The sequence below is a fragment of the Manis pentadactyla genome, chromosome 5 (assembly GCF_030020395.1).
Source record: "Manis pentadactyla isolate mManPen7 chromosome 5, mManPen7.hap1, whole genome shotgun sequence".
Taxonomy (NCBI): Eukaryota; Metazoa; Chordata; class Mammalia; order Pholidota; family Manidae; genus Manis; species Manis pentadactyla.
The window spans coordinates 101521781-101541411 of record NC_080023.1 but is presented as its reverse complement, the minus strand read 5'-3'; the positions used below and the strand labels follow the sequence as shown (position 1 = coordinate 101541411).

Sequence of the window (19631 nt, the reverse complement as noted above, 5' to 3'; positions counted from 1 at the left end):
ATTTATCAAAGTCCACTAATCACCTTCTCCTTATCAAACCAGACTCCATAGTTCCTCACTATCTCACGCAGAAATCAAGATATTCAAGAAAGATGAGAGTGATTGAACTATGAAGAAAATCAATTCTCTTCCAGGCTTTAAAATAAGCTCCATATATTGGGGAATCTATATAGTCTTGCCAGTTGCATTGTCCAAATGTTTATGAGGATTTTCTAGGTACAAGCAATACCATACAATGAGTTACAAATATAAAAATTCTCTTAAGAGAGAATTTCAGTCCTCTTGGTGTACAGTATGGTAAGAAAGAAGGCAGAGATATCAATGCATATAATGAGAAATGGAAAATGGGGTTGCAGGGGAGGTAAAAATAGAGTTCATGGAAATTTAGGGAAGAAAGAGCTTACTTCTGGCTGTGGGAGATCAGGGAAAGCTTTAAGAAGAAAGTTGTATGTTACTTAAATAACATACTTAGAATCTAATTTAAAGGAAATTTTTAAAATGTAGTAATAGAAGTCAGAGTACTTTTTGGGGCAAAAAGAACGAGCAAAGGCAGGGAAGAGAGTGTAAGGGAAATGAGCAAGCAGTGCAGTCAGTTTAGCTGGAACGAAGGGTGCACGAAAGAGGGTAGGGATAACCCGGCATGACTGACCTTTCCCCTGGCATGTACAGATCATTTTTCCACCCACATATCAAACCCTTTCCTCACTGTCTCCCACCAGGCAGTTGCTAAATCTCTAAACCTAGGAGTAATCCTTGATTTCCATACTTCCCTTGCAAATTTTATCCATTTTAACAGCAAATCCTGTTAATACCCCAAAACACATCCTAAAACAACCCACTTTCCCCATCTTCGTGGAACACTTGAAACTCAAGCTGCCATCCTGGCTCACTTGAATTGCAACAGTATCTTCCCTCCTTCCACTCTTGCCCTCTTCTAATCTGTTCACAGGGCATGCAGGCTGATCTTCATAAAAGTGTAATCAGATTACATCACTCCCCCTGTGGTTCCCCTTCACGCTTAGAATGAAATTCAAATTTCTTACTTGAACGAAGTCCTACACAACCTGCCTCTGTCTTCTCTTCCTTCTTCCATCCCTCTCTGCTATTCATCTAGGCCTTCTTTCTTTTCCTGAAAGTACTTCCTTTAACACCAACATTATTTCTGCCTGGGATTGTTGCATTAGCTCCTCCCTCTGCCTGAAACGCTGTGCTTCAGTCGTACATGGCTAACTTCTGACCTTCAGATGGCAGTGTAAACGTCAGTTCTACAGAGAAGTCTTTCCTGATTATCTATTCATTCAGTTATGGCATATTATATCATCTTATTTTAATTTTCTGCATAGCTCTTATCACTATTGGATGTTGTCTACAGTTTGTGTTTCTCTATTGTTTGTCTCCTTCACTACAGATAAAAGCTCAGACTTTGACTACATTGTTCACTGCTTTATCCCCAGCACTTAGAAATGTGCCTGGCACCAAATGAATAAATTAATTAATGGCTAAATCAAACAAAGCTAGAACATTATGTGGGGCCTTGAATGCCAAGATAGGAGTTGGACTTCATTCAGAAGACAAATAGAAGAATTTGGAGGTTTTGAAGTGGAGTGGAGTGTGAGAGCATAACAATAGTAGTGACAATTTAAAAGACATATTTCTTGTCCTCAAAGAATTTATAATTCACAATGACCCAAACCAAACCATATTATGAAAAAAAAAATTGACTATACAAAGTACCGTATCATAAGCACCAAGTGACTGACATAAAGCAATGGATGTGACAGGAATTTGGCTGAGGAAGGGAGTGTGGGTTGGGAAGCTGGAGGGAAGTTAGAATTTAAAGGCCATACCACAGGACATACCCAGGTAGAGAGGAGGCTGGGAGGAAATATCTCAAGCTGGGGAAACATTGTTTGCAAAGGCACAGAGGCAAGAACTGCTTGCCATGAGCTCAGGGTATAGGGAGTAGATTAGTTTAATCCAAAACTAAAAGTACATACAATGGGACCTTTCACCAGTTTATTATCAAATATCTGTTTTGCCATAAAAGCATAGTCCTTAAATGGAAATGTTTGCCTCAGAGGTCAACAACTGAAAACCACACTAAGAATATAACATAACAATATGCTCAAAATATTATGAATTATATTTACTATTTTCTGGCAGATAAATCTGAAAAATAATTAATATATTCTTTTTCTTTCCATTTCCCACAGAGTTGCCACCCCATTTGGAGGTTTTGAAAAAGCATCAAAAATGGTTAAATTCAAGGTTCCAGATTTTGAGCTGCTACTTCTAACAGATCCTAGGTTTATGGTCTTTGCCAATCCTCTTTCTGGCAGACGGTCCTTTAATAGGACTCCTAAGGGATGGATATCTGAGAATATTCCTATAGTGATAACAACTGAGCCTACAGAGGAAACCACTGTACCAGAATCAGAAGACCTATGAAAATAAAGTTACATGTGCCACAAAAACCACTGAACATAAATGTTACTGTTTTATTATCCTATTTACTGGCAAAGCCACTTGCACTCTTCATTAGTAGCAATAATTTAATAGCAGTTTAGCAATTTTCTTTTTATGGCATTTAATTTCAATCTCGGAACAGACACTAATAAACAATTCAAAATCTTGTTTTAAAATTTTTTAACTCACTTGTCTTTATTCATAATTTTGTTTTCCCCTGGTCTGAACTACCTGGCCTTTTCATTGAGAAAGTCTAGAAGAATAACTGAAAATAAAAGGTTTCAGATTTATTTCCTTTAATATGAGATATTCCTGAGTAAGTTTTTCAAATAGAATCTAGAATCAAAACACAAGTGCAAATATTTACACTCATTCAGAGTGTTATTTAAGGGATGAAAGTTGTGGAAGATAATGCACAAACATTATTGATGGAGAAAAGGGTTTCCTTTTCTTCCATTCTGGTGACCATGATAAAATAAAATATCTAGAAGTCTTTTCATTAGTATTTTTCAACATGCTTTGACTCATTAGATAATTATTCTAGATGACATTTGAAGGGCCCCCACCAGTAAGATGGCGAACTTCCGGCTTCTCTTCTGGGTCCTCAGTTCCCGACGGCACCACCTAAAGCCCTATCACCTCTCTCCCCCCTCCCATTCCCAGCACCTAGCCAATAGCCACCAGCCCCCTAGAAGTAACACCACAATCACCCCATGCCCCTTCCTATATAACCCAGCACCTTCCCCCAATAAAGCGGAATTCTCCGGTGAATTGCTGCTGTGTGTCGCTCCTTTCCTTTCAACATTCTCCAGAGTACAACTGAATTATTATATTCATTATTATGAAGTGAAGGAGACTGAGAGACAATGATTCAAGAATGTCATCCTATTACAGTTTTAATGACCAAGATGTACTTGGAATTCAAGTTCCACAAGTCCCAAAGCTGTGTGTTGATTAAAGTCAACTTTATATATGCATTTTTAGAAGAGTAATAAAATATACACTAATACATATGTAAATAAATTATTTATATATATATATATATATATATATATATATATATACACACATATATGTATGAGAAAGGAAGAGTGTATAATTTGAATTGGCAACTTTCTTTGCTGAATCTTTAAATTTTTCTCAATACCCTTAAGTACTAGGAAATATATGCCGTAACACACATAAAAAACCCCAAGAAATAAAAAAGCACAAAAGCATCTGAAAGTGGCATATGTCTATCAAGATATGTGAATATACTGGTATGAAAGATTCTAATATAAAGTTATAGATATGTCTTAAAATATGATCGAGGAAGTATATAACATGGAGCTGGTAAGAAATAAGTATCAATTCTTCCCATTTCGATTCGTTTAAGTGTTCTGTGAAAAATGTTTACACTAGAAAAGAAATATCTCATTCCTAGAGGACTATGTGCTAGATTAAGTTTAGGAGATAGGGAGAAGGAGAGTGTATAGTAAAGAAAGGCCACATGGCAACATTACATATTTACAAAAGAATCTGTGAATGTGGTGTTAAAATTGGTGGTTGTTTTAATAATACTCCAGACTTGTAAGTAGAGAAATTTTTGAAAAATTTCTTATGAAAAGAGCAATCCCTAGAAAGTACCAATATCAAAGAATTGCATCTATAGAATACAAAAATTGCAGGGAATTTATACAATTTAAAATACATATAATCTTAGTTTTATTTATGTTTTAGTGTTTACGTGTATTAAAATAATATTGTTATCTGTGATAAACTCTAGATATGAAGTTCCCATCATACCATTTTTATTCATTTTAATCTTTTAAAAAATGAAAATCAGTCATATTCTATTAAGCATTTTGATGACATGGTTTAGTGTTTTTGTTAGCAGTTTGAAATGTTTACTGTTTTTCATTAAATTGAAATTTTAATGCATGACTTCCACTATTTCCAAATAGTCAAACTCTATACTTAGTGTCACTATTCTGTCAACCACCAAAAAGTGCGGGCCAGCAATTAAATATGTTAGCTATAGGACTGTACCTCTACCCCCAGTACCATAGCAATATATCCAAAAAGGGGGAGTTCTAAGGTTTTTTTTTTTTGAATGGGTAGAAAATGATGTAATAACTCTCTGTTTACTATTATATTTCTTCCTTTACTGGAAGTGTCAATTAATTCTAACTCAGCTATCTGACACCTTTAGAAATGCCAAAATTTCACACTCTGGTTGCTACACAATTGAGAATTCAAAAGGAATTCTGAGTAGGTTTTCCACTGACCTGAAAAGCAGCTAAATCATTCAAAGCCTGAAGAAATATGATAGTACTTTTAGAATAGCAGAAAGAGTATGGCATTTTTCTCCACTCACATTTGTATACATGAAAAATGGAATAAAGGAGAGATAAAGTTAAAAGAAAAAATAAAGGGATGAATATAACATTTGGGGATGGATGACTGAAGACCAGACTCTGTGCTCACTGCATTATAAAAGTTCTTTAATACAGACTTTTAATATTATTTTATTTTTCACAATTATCCCATGAGGAAGTTATCATAAATAATCTCCATTTTATATAGGAAAACTGAGCCTCAGAGAACTAGGGCAATTAGCTTAATTCTAGTTCAAAAGGGAAAGAACTTGAGCCTGGCTCTAAATACATGCTTTAAGAACTCATGGTTCATAACTTCTCTTTCAGCATCAAATTCAGCCTTATTTTATTATGTCTAGACAAAATAATAAAAGACTCCATATCTTAATTTGGAGCAAATACAGCTAAAATTGTGTAATTTTAGTCGCCCTTCAAAGTCATTCAAGTACTCGTGATCAGAGAAAGCTGAACTTTCAGACTATGTTGAAAGTGAACTAAACAAAACAAGCAACATGCATGTTTAATTTGATATTAGAGAAACACAGAGTGTACTGATTGAATGTGCTCATTTCTGCTCAGGACTGTCCATCCACCTTTTTGATCTATGTGATCCTTTTCTTTCCCCTGTAAGGACAAAGAAAGGGAAAAGAAGAGAAAATACCAAGAAATAAATGCATGACACTAATAAGCCATAAGGCTGAAAGAGATCACCTAGTGTGATAACACACCAAGCTATTCCTTTAAATGGAAATGTTTTCTACTTTTCAGAACTTGAGAGAGAACTCTCTCAATTTTCATTATACTGTTCTACAGATTTCTAGGACATGAATTATATCTATTTTGTTTAGGCCAATTTCATGATAACCAACTTACAAATTGTTCTCTACAGAATAACTAAAGCTATCATTAAAAAGATCACTCTTGGCTTTTAATTCACCACTCCCTTAAATTATTTCTCAAAGTTAGTATATTCCATTCCTTAACTAAGTATTTGAAAGGACTTGATAATTAAAATACTGAATTCCTGGTTATTATAAAATGAAGGCAAATACAGACAATAATTTTTTGGTCAAAATGATCATTATTGTACCCATTTAAAATTGTACATTTCCTAAATAGACCCATTTATAAATGTTTTTAGCAGCTTGGAAATGTGGGGAATGAATTATTCTTGCAAAAGCTAATGTGGAGCAAAATGTCCAGTCGTGAGTATGAAAAGAACATCCTGAACTTTGTAGTGCAGGGCACAGCTGTACCAGCAGACTTATTAATTCTGGAATTTCCTCACTCTGCTTCTTATGCAAGATAAAACTTATATGACATCATTGCAGTTTCTCAGCCACAACTGCTTTTCATTAAGCTTAGGAAAGTGTTGCTTTGAATGCCCTTCTTCTTATGAAAAATACTTTCAACCTCCACATGCTGTAGGAAGAAGGGTCCTTACTTTCTATGAATCGTGGAAGAGTGCCAGCTTTTGCCGAAAGAACAAGCAAGGGGAATCCATTCTAAACTGACTGATCAAAGCACCTCACAAATATATCAAAGACTTTTTAGAATATTTTAATGCTTATAAAAGTTAAACATTCCAGAGCAAAGAAAAACATTAACATCGTATAAGAATTTCAATGCCTAAAGTTGATATGTTATTAGATAAATAAAAGTGTGTGTCCCTATTTGAATTCCTTAAATAGAAGAGCTAGATTTCAACCCAGGATATAAACTTTCCCTGCTTTCTCAATGTAATGTGATTTCAATAGGAAGATTTGCGACACATGGGCAAAGGGAGGGGGAGCTGCTTCTAAGAGATTGTAGTTCAAAACAGAAAAGAAAGTGCTTCTTATTCTGCATTGCATATTTTGAAAAACATTTCCATGAGACAATTTAGGCAGTGTAGGAGATGGAGACTTTTCAGGAAATAGAACTAGAAAAAGTCAGAAGGAAGAAAGATAAATTCAATGTGATATCCTATTTTAAAACTGCTGATTGAAGAATTAGTACAGAAGCTGCAGCACCAGCAAAATCAATATAAAAGAACAGGGAGAGGGGAAATGCCAGAATGAAGTAGCCTGAAAGGAAAATACAAGGTAGGCTGTACAGAAGCTATTTGGGCTATTCTATGGTTTCTGGAGACTTTTCCTCACTTCTTTTGAAGTACAGTTGACCTTTGAACAACTCGGGGCTTAGAGGTGCCAACCCCCACACAGTCAAAAATCCCCATATAACCTTTGACTCTCCAAACTTAATTACTAAGAGGTTACTGTTGACCAGAAAGAAGCCTTACCAATAACCTAAACAGTCAAATAACATGTATTTTGTATGTTATATGTGTTACATACTGTATTCTTGAAATAAAGAGAAATGAAAATGTTTCAAAGTCACAGACCTCCAAAACATTTTCCAAGATATTTGTTGGAAAAAATTGATGTATAAGTGGGCCCACACAGTTCAAACCTGGGTTGTTCAAGGTCAACTGCATGTAGTTTTGTTCTACATATCTACAATAGTCTGACACGAGTTGTTAACCCAAATTGATGCATTACCTTTCATTATCATCACTTACTTACAAATAACATATAAAAGTAGTTGTTTTGAAGGTGCCAGCTATCTGCTGACCTACCACAAATCAGAGATATAATCTAAAGAATTCATTCTGTAAGTCACAGTTTTCTCTTTCAGTGGCTTGAATGCCACCTCTACCTGAGACTTTCCCTGACCATCCTTATTTAAGATAGCACATTTCTAAGCCCTTATTGTGCTTTTATTTTTCTTTATAGCACTTGTTACTCCCTAATGTACTGTGTCACTCTGGGTCTTTTAAGAAGCAGATGATAAGATGGGGCTAAACCAACAAGAATTTTTTTTAAGAAAAAAGCCCACATGAGTGAAAATTTGGAAGGAGTCAAGAAGGGCTGGGAGAGTCAAGAGACCTCCAATCAAAGTGCATGGACATGTTTGATACCGCCGTACAGTCTAGGGATAACTTGGCAAGGCTGTTGGGTGTCCCTGAATCAAAGCCACCTGTTGGAGATCCTTGAGAAAGCCACCTGCCTTGGTGTTAGGGTCACGGGCAGTCAACTGTCAGGAGCAGAATGAGGAAGCCACTTGGTATGAATGCAGCCACAGAGGTCTGAGTGCAGGAGAATGGGGGCCTTCGGTTATCAGTTGAAGACCTGCAAGGAGCATTTCTATGGCCTCCACACATAATATATGTATTTATTCCTTTATTGTTTATCTCACCCACCAGAATGAATGCTTTCTGAGGCCACGGACTTCACCTTTTTTATAAACTGCTGGGTCCTCTGTGCTTCATACATAGTAAACAACAATTAAAAAAAAGGTTTGTTAAATGAATAAATGTATCTGAATTATGAGGGTAATATTAGTATCTATCTTAAAAATAATGCTTTAGATGGGTGGGTAGGGAGGGATAAGAGGGGGAGAAGTAGGGGGGTATTAAGATTAGCATCCATAGCGGGGTGGGAGAAAGGGGAGGGCTGTACAACACAGAGAAGACAAGTAGTGATTCTACAACAGGTTGCTACGCTGATGGACAGTGACTGTAAAGGAGTATATAGGGGGGACCTGGTATAGGGGAGAGCCTAGTAAACAAAGTATTCGTCATGTAAGTGTAGATTAATGATTAAAAAAAGAAAAATGCAGTTCCTATGTGGTGACCTCTAATGAGTTCTACACAATGATATAAAGGACATATAAAAGTGTAGGCAAAGGGTCTGTTTGTGGTTATACAGAGGATCAAAGCCTAATTTGGCTACCCCGAAAATGAACTAAGAAACGATATGAAAGAGAACTTCCAACATCAGCACTCTCGGGAAGACTCATGCCAGAAGATGATCATCAAAAAACCCCAACAAAGATCCACGCACTGCTACAGCTGTAGATGCACTCATCCCACCAGCTCCTGGACTTGCCATGGGAATGAAGGAGATATCTAAGCTGGCCTGTGCATACAGTAAAACAACAAATTTGACTGGATCTATACTGTTGGAACTCAACCAAGAATTAGGAGAAGTGCAAATTGTAGCGCTCCAAAATCTTACAACTACAGACTATTTACTGTTAAAAGAACATATGGGATGTGAACAGTGCCCAGGAATGGGTTGTTTTAATTTGTCTGATTTTTCTCAAACTACTCAAATTCAGTTAGATAATAACCATCATATCATTGATAAGTTTTCACAAATGCCTAGGGTGCCTAACTGGTTTTCTTGGTTTCACTGGAGATGGCTGGTAATTACAGGTATGCTTTGGTTATGCAACTATACTCCTATTATGTTAATGTGTGTGCGCAATTTAAGTAGTAGCTTAAAACCTATACATGCTGAAGTTACTCTACAAGAAGATATGTCAAAGAAATAATCAATCTTCCCATGTTTTCTCCCGCCTGCTACTTCTATAGCTTTTCTTCTTTCTTCCTAATTACAACGAATTCTTAAATAGAATTCGTGCCTCATATCAAATTTACCGAGTATCATAACTCCTCCAAGTGGTAAAGATACCTCAAGACAAATGCTGGGCATAGAAGCCACAGGGCATAAATATGCAAAGAAATAAAAAGCTAACCATTTCAAACAATAAGGCTTCTCTCTCACTTACCAACTTAACATTTCCCTCTATGGCCCCGGAAGATGACTGGTTAGCCAGAGACGGGTAAGATTCCTCAAGGGAGGAACAACCTAAGACAGGCACAGTCGCAGGGGGGTCATCAGGTGAGAAATTGGGGATCAACAGAGGTGAGGCTTAGAACCTCACCCCCCCTGTTCTGAGAGAAATCTTCTGCATATGTGGATGTTTTATTGCCCTTGTCTAGCTTGGATTAACACATAGTCTACAGGCACACACCTGATCATCTACATTTGCTCTCTTACAACACTAAACTATGTTTTCTACCTTTATGTTGTATCTATCTACCACTTCAGCATCTTATTAAAAATAATAAAGAGAGAAATGTGGTATCCACATATAAATCAAGTATAAAAATCAAATGGGTATTCATATTTGAACTGACTGTTTATAGTTCATAATGCATGAGCAAAACCAAAAGTTTCTGTGATGACTGCCCTTGTACTGTTCACCATGTAACTTATTCACTATGTAAGAATTTGTTCTCCATGTAAGAACTTGTTCGTTATGCTTCAGAAGACTGGAGACTGACGAAAATTAGGCTTGGGGTGGATTAATGAGTGTGCATTGAGCATTGACTCCCCTATACAGAATTTTATTGTTGTTAACAACCATTTGATCAATAAATATGAGAGATGCCCTAACAACAACAACCAAGAAAAAGTACACACTTCCAATTGTAAAATAAATAAGCAACCGGGATGTAATGTATAGCATAAGGAATATAGGCAAAATATTGTAACAACTTGGTATGGTGATAGCTGGTACTTAGAATTATCATGTATATAAATGTTGAATCACTGTGTTGTACACCTGAAACTAATGTAATGTAATACTGTGTGTCAACTACCCTTCAATAAAAAATAATTATCTAAAAAAAAATAATAATAATAATGCTTTATAAAATGCCTCACCCTATACATGGTAAATGCTCTATAAATGTTTGCTTTGGTGTTAATAAAATAAAAATTTATCAGTATCCAACAGTAAGAAAGCAAAAGCCTTTTGAACTAAGTTAGATTAGAGGTTACACTGAAACTGCTTTGATATAAATACATATTATCCCTGATTTGGGACTATATGTTGGAGCAATCACTACATTAAATATACACATTATCAGAAACACTAATGTGGCCTACTTTTTAGGATAAGTATTAGCATTAGCTCCATTCTCCAGATTCAATATTGCAATTATGATAGCCTTTTAAGACCTTGCGGAGATCATCTTATTTCTTGGGAGCAGTCACATATTTTATACATCACTTCAGAATTTTAAAAATCAATATGGAGGATACTATCTCTTTACAAAATGTATTACACAGCCTATCTATCTCTTTAGAAAAGGTACTACACAAGCAGAAGGGACTGATGACTACTTAATCTTTTCTTTTTGGGTAAAAAAACCCACTACAGTGGCTTTTCATTTAAATATTTATTGAATGTTTCACATCAAGAAGCATATTGCCCCTGGATTCTATTGTTTTGGCACAATAATCTCTAGAGTAAATCATCTTTAGAATAAAAACAGTCACCCTCAAGTCCCTTTCTCTGGGGGATTTTCACCTTGCTTAAAGAAATTAATCATCTGGAAGTTATCACAATAAAGAGGAGGTGATTCCTCTATACAGCTGATGCTAAAACAATGGAAAATTCACTTAAATGCAAAAACCTGAAATAAAATTTTCTTCTTTACCACCTTACCTTGAAAAACCAGGCAGGAATACTCTCCAGATTTTACTCTCAAACTTAATTTTGAAACATGGTTCCTAATATCTGTTTTAACTTAGTTCTACCTATGGGAAAGATTGGGACTTAGGAAGATTCTACAACATAGTTGATTTTAATCATGTCCCAGGCCTCCTGGGGCCATATCTACACACAGTACCTGTTTTGGAATGTAAAGTTAAATGTTGACATGGACCACATTTATTTAAGCAACATATTCTTTACTTCTGATACATATAAAGAGTTCTAAATATAGTATATACTATTTAGAGTAAGTTGTTTCACAAACTCATCAAAATTTATCAAAAACTCAATATGCAGGAGCTCAGTTTGAAAAAGACGTATGCACCCCTATGTTTATCGCAGCACTATTTACAACAGCCAAGAAATGGAAGCAACCTAAGTGTCCATCAGTAGATGAATGAATAAAGAAGATGTGGTACATATACACAATGGAATATTATTCAGCTATAAGAAGAAAACAAATCCTACCATTTGCAACAATATGGATGGAACTAGAGGGTATTATGTTCAGTGAAATAAGCCCGGCAGAGAAAGACAAGTATCAAATGATTTCACTCATCTGTGGAGTATAAGTACAAAGAAAAAATGGAAGGAACAAAACAGCAGCAGACTCACAGAACCCAAGAATGGACTAACAGTTACCAAAGGGAAAGGGACTGGGGAGGATGGGTGGGAAGGGGGGGATAAGGGGGAAAAAAGGGGCATTACGATTCGCACACATAATGTAGAGGGGGGACATGGGGAAGGCAGTATAACACGGAGAAGATAAGTAATGATTCTATAGCATCTTACTACACTGATGGACAGTGACTGTAATGGGGTATGTGGTGAGGACTTGATAATAGTGGGAGTCTAGTAACCATAATGTTGTTCAAGTAATTGTACATACCAAAAAGAAAAAAAACACATTACGCTTACCATAATGATATAGCCTGAGTGTGTGTATCCCCTCTAAAATTCTTATGTTGAAATCCTAATTCCCAACATGATGGTATTAAGAAGTGAGGTCTTTGGATAGTGATTTGGGGCTGAGGGTGAGCACTCATGAATGGGATTAGTGCCCTGATAAAAGACTCCAGAGGGCTCCTTTGCTCCTTGCATTGAGTACCATCTATGAATCAGGAAGTGGGCTCTCACTAGACAACAAATCTGTGGGCACCTTGATCTTGGACTTCACAGTTTCTAGAACTGTGAGAAATAAACCTGTGGCTTATAAATCCCACAGTCTATGGTACATAGTAGTCTGAACAGACTGACACACAATAACGCAGAAAATTATCATGTTTTCAGATGCATATATTTATAAATGTATCAATTATGCTGAATGATCATATTATCAGAATATATTAAACTATGCCATTTGTACAATTTCATACCCTGATGTTTCCTCAAGTGTCCTCTTGTTAGCACAGCAAAAGGGTATTAATGTTTTAGATATAATAAGCAAAGAACAAATTGTTATTTTGCCAAATACAATCCACTAATACTGTGTTAAATCATAATGAAATTCTTTTTGTTAAATAAACAACCATTTGCTAGAATTGAAGAACTTCAGAATTAGACACTATCTTGAAATATTCTAGCCCAATTTCCTCATGAATGGAAACTTAGATTGAATAAGTTAAGAGACGAGTCCAATCTCACATTGCACGTGTAAAACTGAGAACTCAAACGTCCTGCTTCTGATCTAGCACTCCTTCCACTATCATATTTTCTCTCCTATCTCAGATGAGAGCACAACTTCTATTTGGGCATTAGCCACACATTTTCTGGTTGACAGAAAGGATTTCATACTTATTTATATCTATATGGTTATAGCCTTATATCACGTATATACCTTATTTATTAACCATAGGGAAAATCAAACTGAATAGGGGCAATGTTAGTAAAATGTGGAGCCAGAGAGTAAAGGACTTTTTTACAATGGAGGAAGTTTTACTTTTATCAGTAAAAATGGTTCATGTGATAATATCAAAACAAAATGAATATTCTTTTCTAATTGGAAGGGAGTAAATTTCTGTATTATATTAAAGAAAAGAGTAAACATTGCTCCTTCCACTAAAAGACTCTTGCTCCATGTCTTTCAAACTATAGTTGTGTTTTGTTAGGGGGGGTCTAGAAATCAATTTAGTTGGTTATGATCAGAAGCTTTTTAAAGGAAGTATAACAGAATAAAATAAAATATGAGAGTACATCTCTCATAGTGATAGTATTGTTTTAAGAAACTATTTTTTTTATATATGTGCACATGTACTGCTTGACAATGTAAAATATATTGCTTACTCTAGGCTGCAGTTTAAATGTTTGAAAGCTACTGTTCTATGTACTGCTAGTTGCTATTTGAAATTGAAAACATCAGCACTGTTTTTCGCAACTGAAATGGCTTCTCTCTATCACATTAGAACTATTATAACTAATTTGATAAAGTTATTCAGAATTAAAAGAATTCGAAACAGTAGCAGAACAAAACTTGTACAAAACAATTTATTCAGAAAACTCTTGATTTTAGAATATACAAAAAGTCCTTAACACACATTCCAAGGATTTGCCAAGAGTTAGTCTGGTTTTTTTCCCCAACACAATTTCAGTTTTAGGGCTTGTTTTACAGATATGAGAATGAAAGACTCATGATCATTGACAGTTAAGAATTAGAAATAAATTCAGTACTTTAGAATTTGTTTCCTATATATGTGTAATTCTTGGAAGTATTTCTACACGATATTTTCCAACAATTTTATTGCTGTATTAAAAAGTAAGTCTTATTTCCCTCTTTTCTTTTGACTGTGAAGTGAACTTCAACAAGGAAGTTCAACTTGAAAACACTGGTGCCCTGAATATTTTTGCCATCTATACAAAGAAATGTGTTCTCCAGGGCAACTTCCTTTGGGTTCAGTGTTCAGCCAACATGCTATGAGCAAAAGACACTGTGTTTTTTACTATTGTATTTCTTAAAGAACTACTTAAAAACAAGACATTCCAAGATATAAAGGTGTATGTGTGTGTATGCGCACACGTGTGTGTGTGTGTGTGTGTGTGTGTACACATGTGGAGAGGCTGAGATTCCTCAGGGGTGGAAAAATAAGTTTGGTAAATTTCCTCACACCTTAGTGTTTTTCACAAAGTTTAAGTACTACCTTCCATGGATATCACAATTCAGAAAAAGAAAATCTTCACTTGTATTAATGCTCTTGACTTCCCTATATTCCCCACCCCTTATCTTTCAGAAGGGTACAAAGGTGCCAAGTGTGTTTATCACCAATACTTGAATATAGAGGAAATTTCACTGCACTATAAGAAACCAAAAGAGTACTATCTCTTATGAAACTTCAGAATATATCAGGGAAAATATTTCACACAGGCTAATTCCAAGTGTTTAGGAACTGGGTATCAGTCCTGGTTCTATGGGTGTCAAAGTACAAGCTTAGGAACTTTACTTTACTGAGCTCAAGTTTTCTCATCTGTACAATGAGGGATTTTAACAAGCTAATCTCTGAGATCCTTTCTATCTCTCAGATTCTAAAGAGCCTTATGTGTAAGACATGTTATAGAACTCATTTTATTAAAAAATTAAAAAGAGGTCATATTTATGCACAAAATCTTAGTAAATGGCTTTGTGACAAAATCTCTAGATACTTTTGGACTTTACTTCTAGATTTGTTAGTACAGTACATATTGCCTTTGCTCATTTTATTTACTCTACAGTACTTCTGTTCTATGGCTATAAACAGACAATATTCTTACCTGACATGTTCTCTTATTTAACTCTTTAGCTTATGTTCACTGAGTGCCTCCTATGTGCACACAGGCACATAATAATAAACTGTGCTAAGTATCTCACCTTCATTGTCTCTAAAACAAGGATATGAATAATACCTAAATATTAATATTTTAGAGTTGTTGGGAAAGTTAAATAAAATAATCTGCATAAAGCACTTAGTTCCTGTAACATACTGGAAGTAAATAACAACTGGGAAAAGAACCCTTCATTTCAAATCTTCAACATTTAGCTACACATGCTCCAATCTCTTCATTTATGAATTAGGAAAGAGATTAAAGAAGTAAATTGACCCGGCCACAGCCACACAGCTACATGTTGAAAGCAAGAGAGTTTCATAATTTTCCATCCATTTTTTTAATCAGACATTGCTTCAAAACACAAGCAATTCTACCATATGTCTCTTTCATTCTTTCTCTCAGATTACAAAATATTGCCAGAAAAAAAAAATCATTCAAAGAAATGGCCCAAGGATGGACAATCCTACTAATCCTATTAGCAATACAGTTAGGGATTAGCTAGGATACCCTGCTACTGTACAGATGAAGAAATAGGTTTAGAGAAGTTAGTAACTCCTCAGGGTCACACAATTAATGGTAAAGTCAGCACTTGAACCTAGGTCTGTGGGGTCTAAAGACCATGCTCTTTCATGACACTATGTCATTCTAAACACAGTCTCTTGCCTTTCTAAACAGTTTTACTGCTGCCATTAGGATTAATTTTGGCTACAGCTGGAGCTCAAGTCAGGAATCCAGCCTTTCCTCAATGATTTAGCTGAAGACATTACTAATTTTGGCAATACAAAAATCTAGGATGAATATTCAGTGAACCTTATGAGATGGACTAACTTCAAACCTAATAAGATATTTTAAAGAAATGAAGAAAACAGATGATGAAGTTGCTTGTGTTCTGAGACAGTATAAACATTTGTGTCCAAAAATGACTAATGGCATTAAGACTTGGGAAACCTGGCTTAATATCAGTTAGTAAAAACAAAATAATCAAATAAAAAATACAGTATTTTGAAAATGTACATTGGCTAACAAAGTGACTTAGTTGCAAAATAAATTTAAACACTCTTACTTTATCTGTCTGAGCTAAGAGAGAAAATAATTTCCCCAAAACATAATCAGGCTAACTGCAAAAAATCTGATTTTCTTTTTGGGTGCCAGTTTTTTTCGGAAGTTGACAACAAAAATACACCCTGAATTCAGTTTCATGGATGGTATATGAAGCCCATTACTGCATTTTCCAGGTACATGTGGATGAGTCCACTATCAGTGAACAGGAACAAGAGCCTTCTTAGATGAAGGCCCATGGCAGGGGGGAGAAGCACTTCAGATGATGACAGAAAAATGTTTTCCTGTTACTGATAACTGAACTATTAAACCCACTTTACATTTTAGATCAGAGCCAGACAAGCTTAAGCTATAGGGCACATGCATGTTTCTGGTTTTTTGCTCCCATTCTTTAGTTACTAGTATTTTAATTTCTCACAGCTCTAGTTCTTTTTCTATTTATGTTTGATCACAGTTATATATAACTCATTTTACTATTTTAAAGAATTCACTTTAAATCTGTTGGATGAAGTGGTATATATTAAATGGATTCATTTAATATTTACTAAGACTTCAAAAACATTGTTGAGAGAACTGAATATTTTTAGCTTGAAAATACAAAGATGTCTTCAAAGTTAAATAGTGTCTTCTGGAAAAGAGAATATAGATTTCTGTTGCTACAAAGGACAGACATAAGACAGCATGTAGCAATTACTGGGACATGGGTTTCAATTCATTGTGATGAAAATTTCTTAGCAGTTAAAGTCTTAAAAAGGAATAGCTTTCCCACAAAGCATGAGGTTCTCTATCATTGTCACCATATTTGAACAGAATCTGGACAACCACTGGCAGGATGATCCTTCAGTGAGTGAGAGTCTGGACCAGATGGAATCCGAAGCCTCTTGCATCTTTGAGATTGTAATAAAATACATATTATGGCAAATATATATATATATGTTCTTATAGCATCACTTATCATAGATGACAACAGTACTGTAATCTTAATAATAGCACTAATGGCTGTAATAATACAGAATAGGACTTTACAGTTGCTTTTATCTGGGGCATTATCAAAAGACATCATATATAAGTATTGTTTTTCATCCCAACTCTACAGATAATGAAATAGAATGTTTCAAAGTGAAGAACATACAAGGGTAATGAAATTGCCTTAGCTTACAATAAGTCAGCAAAAATTAAGGCAGCCACTGGTTAAACTACTAACTGTGTTTAGCAAATGTTGACTCTGGTAAGGCAGACGCTTAGAAAGATTGGGGTGTATGGCTAGTTAAGTTTTGGCTAAGTAAGAGCTGGCTAAGATGCCATGGATATTGAATTTGAGCTTCTGATATTTAGCAAAATGTCATGCTGCAGAGCTTTTAAGAGTCCAATGAACACTCAACTCTTGAATTTTCTATTTTGTAAGAGGATAGAAGATCCTCAGGAACTCTTTCTCTCTCTCTTTTCCCTGTATCTGTCTTATTCTTTCAGACTATATGCTCTTAAGTAAAAAGAGATTTTGCCACAAGCAGCTCTGAGCTCACATTTTCACAGCTTTGCCATCAAGGAAAAGAGGGATTATTCGTTGCAAACTCTGATTTGAAAACCCTTGGGAAAGGATGCTGATTCACTTCAATCACCCATACACCAATCACTGCAGCCAAAAAAGGGTGAAATACCCCACTCAGAGTTAGGCCCACCCTTTTGGTTAAGTGGTGTGGATCTATTAATAAAAACAGGAAAAGACAAAGCAACATATGTCCACAATACATATTTTCTTAATTCAAAGAAGTGAAATGTGTATTAACCAGACACTTCCAAATACATTTTGAAACAGCTTTTCCAGATGTCCACATAATACTAGCTTTTCTGAACTTTCAAGGATCACTTAATCAAACATATAAATTTACCTAATTTTTTGGTACTATTCTACCTTATCTTTCTTTCCTACCTGACTGATTTTTATAATCTTACAGAATCCCACAGCCAGTAGTTAATTTGGCCATAATATTACCCTACTCCAGGTTCTGACTGTGAGAAGCTACTCAGGATAAAAGGGTATTTGTGGAGTGCATCTGAGCAGACCAGTGGCCTTCCAAAAGACAGTTAGTCATCACAGCTTCTTTACAGTAATGACAACTTCACTCTGTTCTCTTCGTAACTGTGAATTTCCATTTTATAGGGAAGAAAAATAAAAGGAATATACAATAAAATCCTTTTGTTAAGTTTCCATTCAGTGACTTATTATAGATACTAGTTCAGGTGTTGAATAACTTTTTATTGATGCCCACTCTGTGCCACCATATCAGACTTTACAGTAGAATGATGATTAACAGAGATAGACCCTCCATGTAATTTTCTTCCTACATAGTAAGAAAATAAACAAGCAACTAAATAAGCTAAATAATCACAAGTTTTGATAAATGATATGAAGTCAATAAACAGTACCCTATGATAGAGATATGCAGGGAGTTCTAAGTCAAGGGTGGCTTTTCTAAGAAGATGAAGTTAAAAATCAAGTATAGAGAAAAGGAGTCATGCACTTAGAAGCTCAGGAGAAGAGTGTCCTAGGTCAGGATTTCTCAGCCTTGGCACTATTGACAACATTTTGCTGCAGGCAACTATCTTGTCCATTGCAGGATGTTTGGCAACATCCCTGGCCTCAACTCAGTGGATTTCCAATAGTAGCACCTGCACCTCATCCCACTGAGACGGCCAGAAATGTCTCTGGCCATTGCCAAATGCCTAGGAGACAAAATTACCCCCAGTTGAAAACTATTATTTTGGCACAGGGAATAAAGAATGAAAAATCTTGAATAGGCATGAAATGTTATTAGGGACATGAGGAAAGATCATTCAAGGGTCTATAGGCCTTGGCATGAATTTGGATTTTATTCTATATATACAGTAAATCACCGAACAAATTAAAGTTGCTGAGAAAGATGCCTACATTTTATATAGACTACTTTGGTTGCTGTATGGAAAATGGATTTAAAACCGTGAGAATAAATAAGATCTCCTGACCAGTCACTGAGGCACATCATCATTTAAAAGATAAAAGTTAATTGAAAAGTATACAAAGAAAGAAGATTGAAAAGGAAGCAGCCAATGCAGTTGGAAGAAAGCCACGAGAGAATGCAATTGTGTTAAGGAAGGCATGGTTGACCACAGCTAGATTTTTCTGGTTGACCTCATTATTAAGTATACACCATAAGATGTTTCTGGAATTGCACTGGTTTAGTTCATGTTCTTAACTAGCTAAAATTTCCCTTACAAATCTTCTGTATCTTACTTTGAACGAACCATCCTGTTCAAGAACTTAAAAAGACTTCCTATTTTAGCCCTGCATTAGCCTTGTTCATTTCTGTTTCTAAAACTGCTCTCGAAGTAGTCCTGTTTCTTCCTCAATGCCTTCAAATACATTTACATCTGAACCTTCAAGCTGAAACTCACACTGGATCTCGCACAGAATTTGGTCCATACAGATGTCTCTATTCTCTACAAAAATATCAACAAAACTTCCAACTTTGTACTCCATCCACTGAACACATATTTGTTAAGCATCTGTGCCAGGCACTGGGCTAT

The 19631-nt window shown here is 35.5% G+C and overlaps 1 protein-coding gene and 1 long non-coding RNA gene across 5 annotated transcripts in view; one reads left to right on the top strand and one right to left on the bottom strand.

Annotated features, from left to right (window-relative positions):
• The window catches only part of MYOZ2 (myozenin 2), a 37326-nt gene extending 34684 nt beyond the window's left edge, over positions 1-2642 (top strand). The window contains exon 6 of the mRNA XM_036908608.2: positions 2214-2642. Coding sequence (XP_036764503.1) covers positions 2214-2448 — 235 coding nt within the window. The 3' untranslated portion in view covers positions 2449-2642. The remainder of the gene's footprint in view (positions 1-2213) is intronic.
• The window catches only part of LOC118924102 (uncharacterized), a 257912-nt gene that overhangs the window by 234999 nt on the left and 3282 nt on the right, over positions 1-19631 (bottom strand). The gene's annotated exons all lie outside the window — the stretch shown is intronic.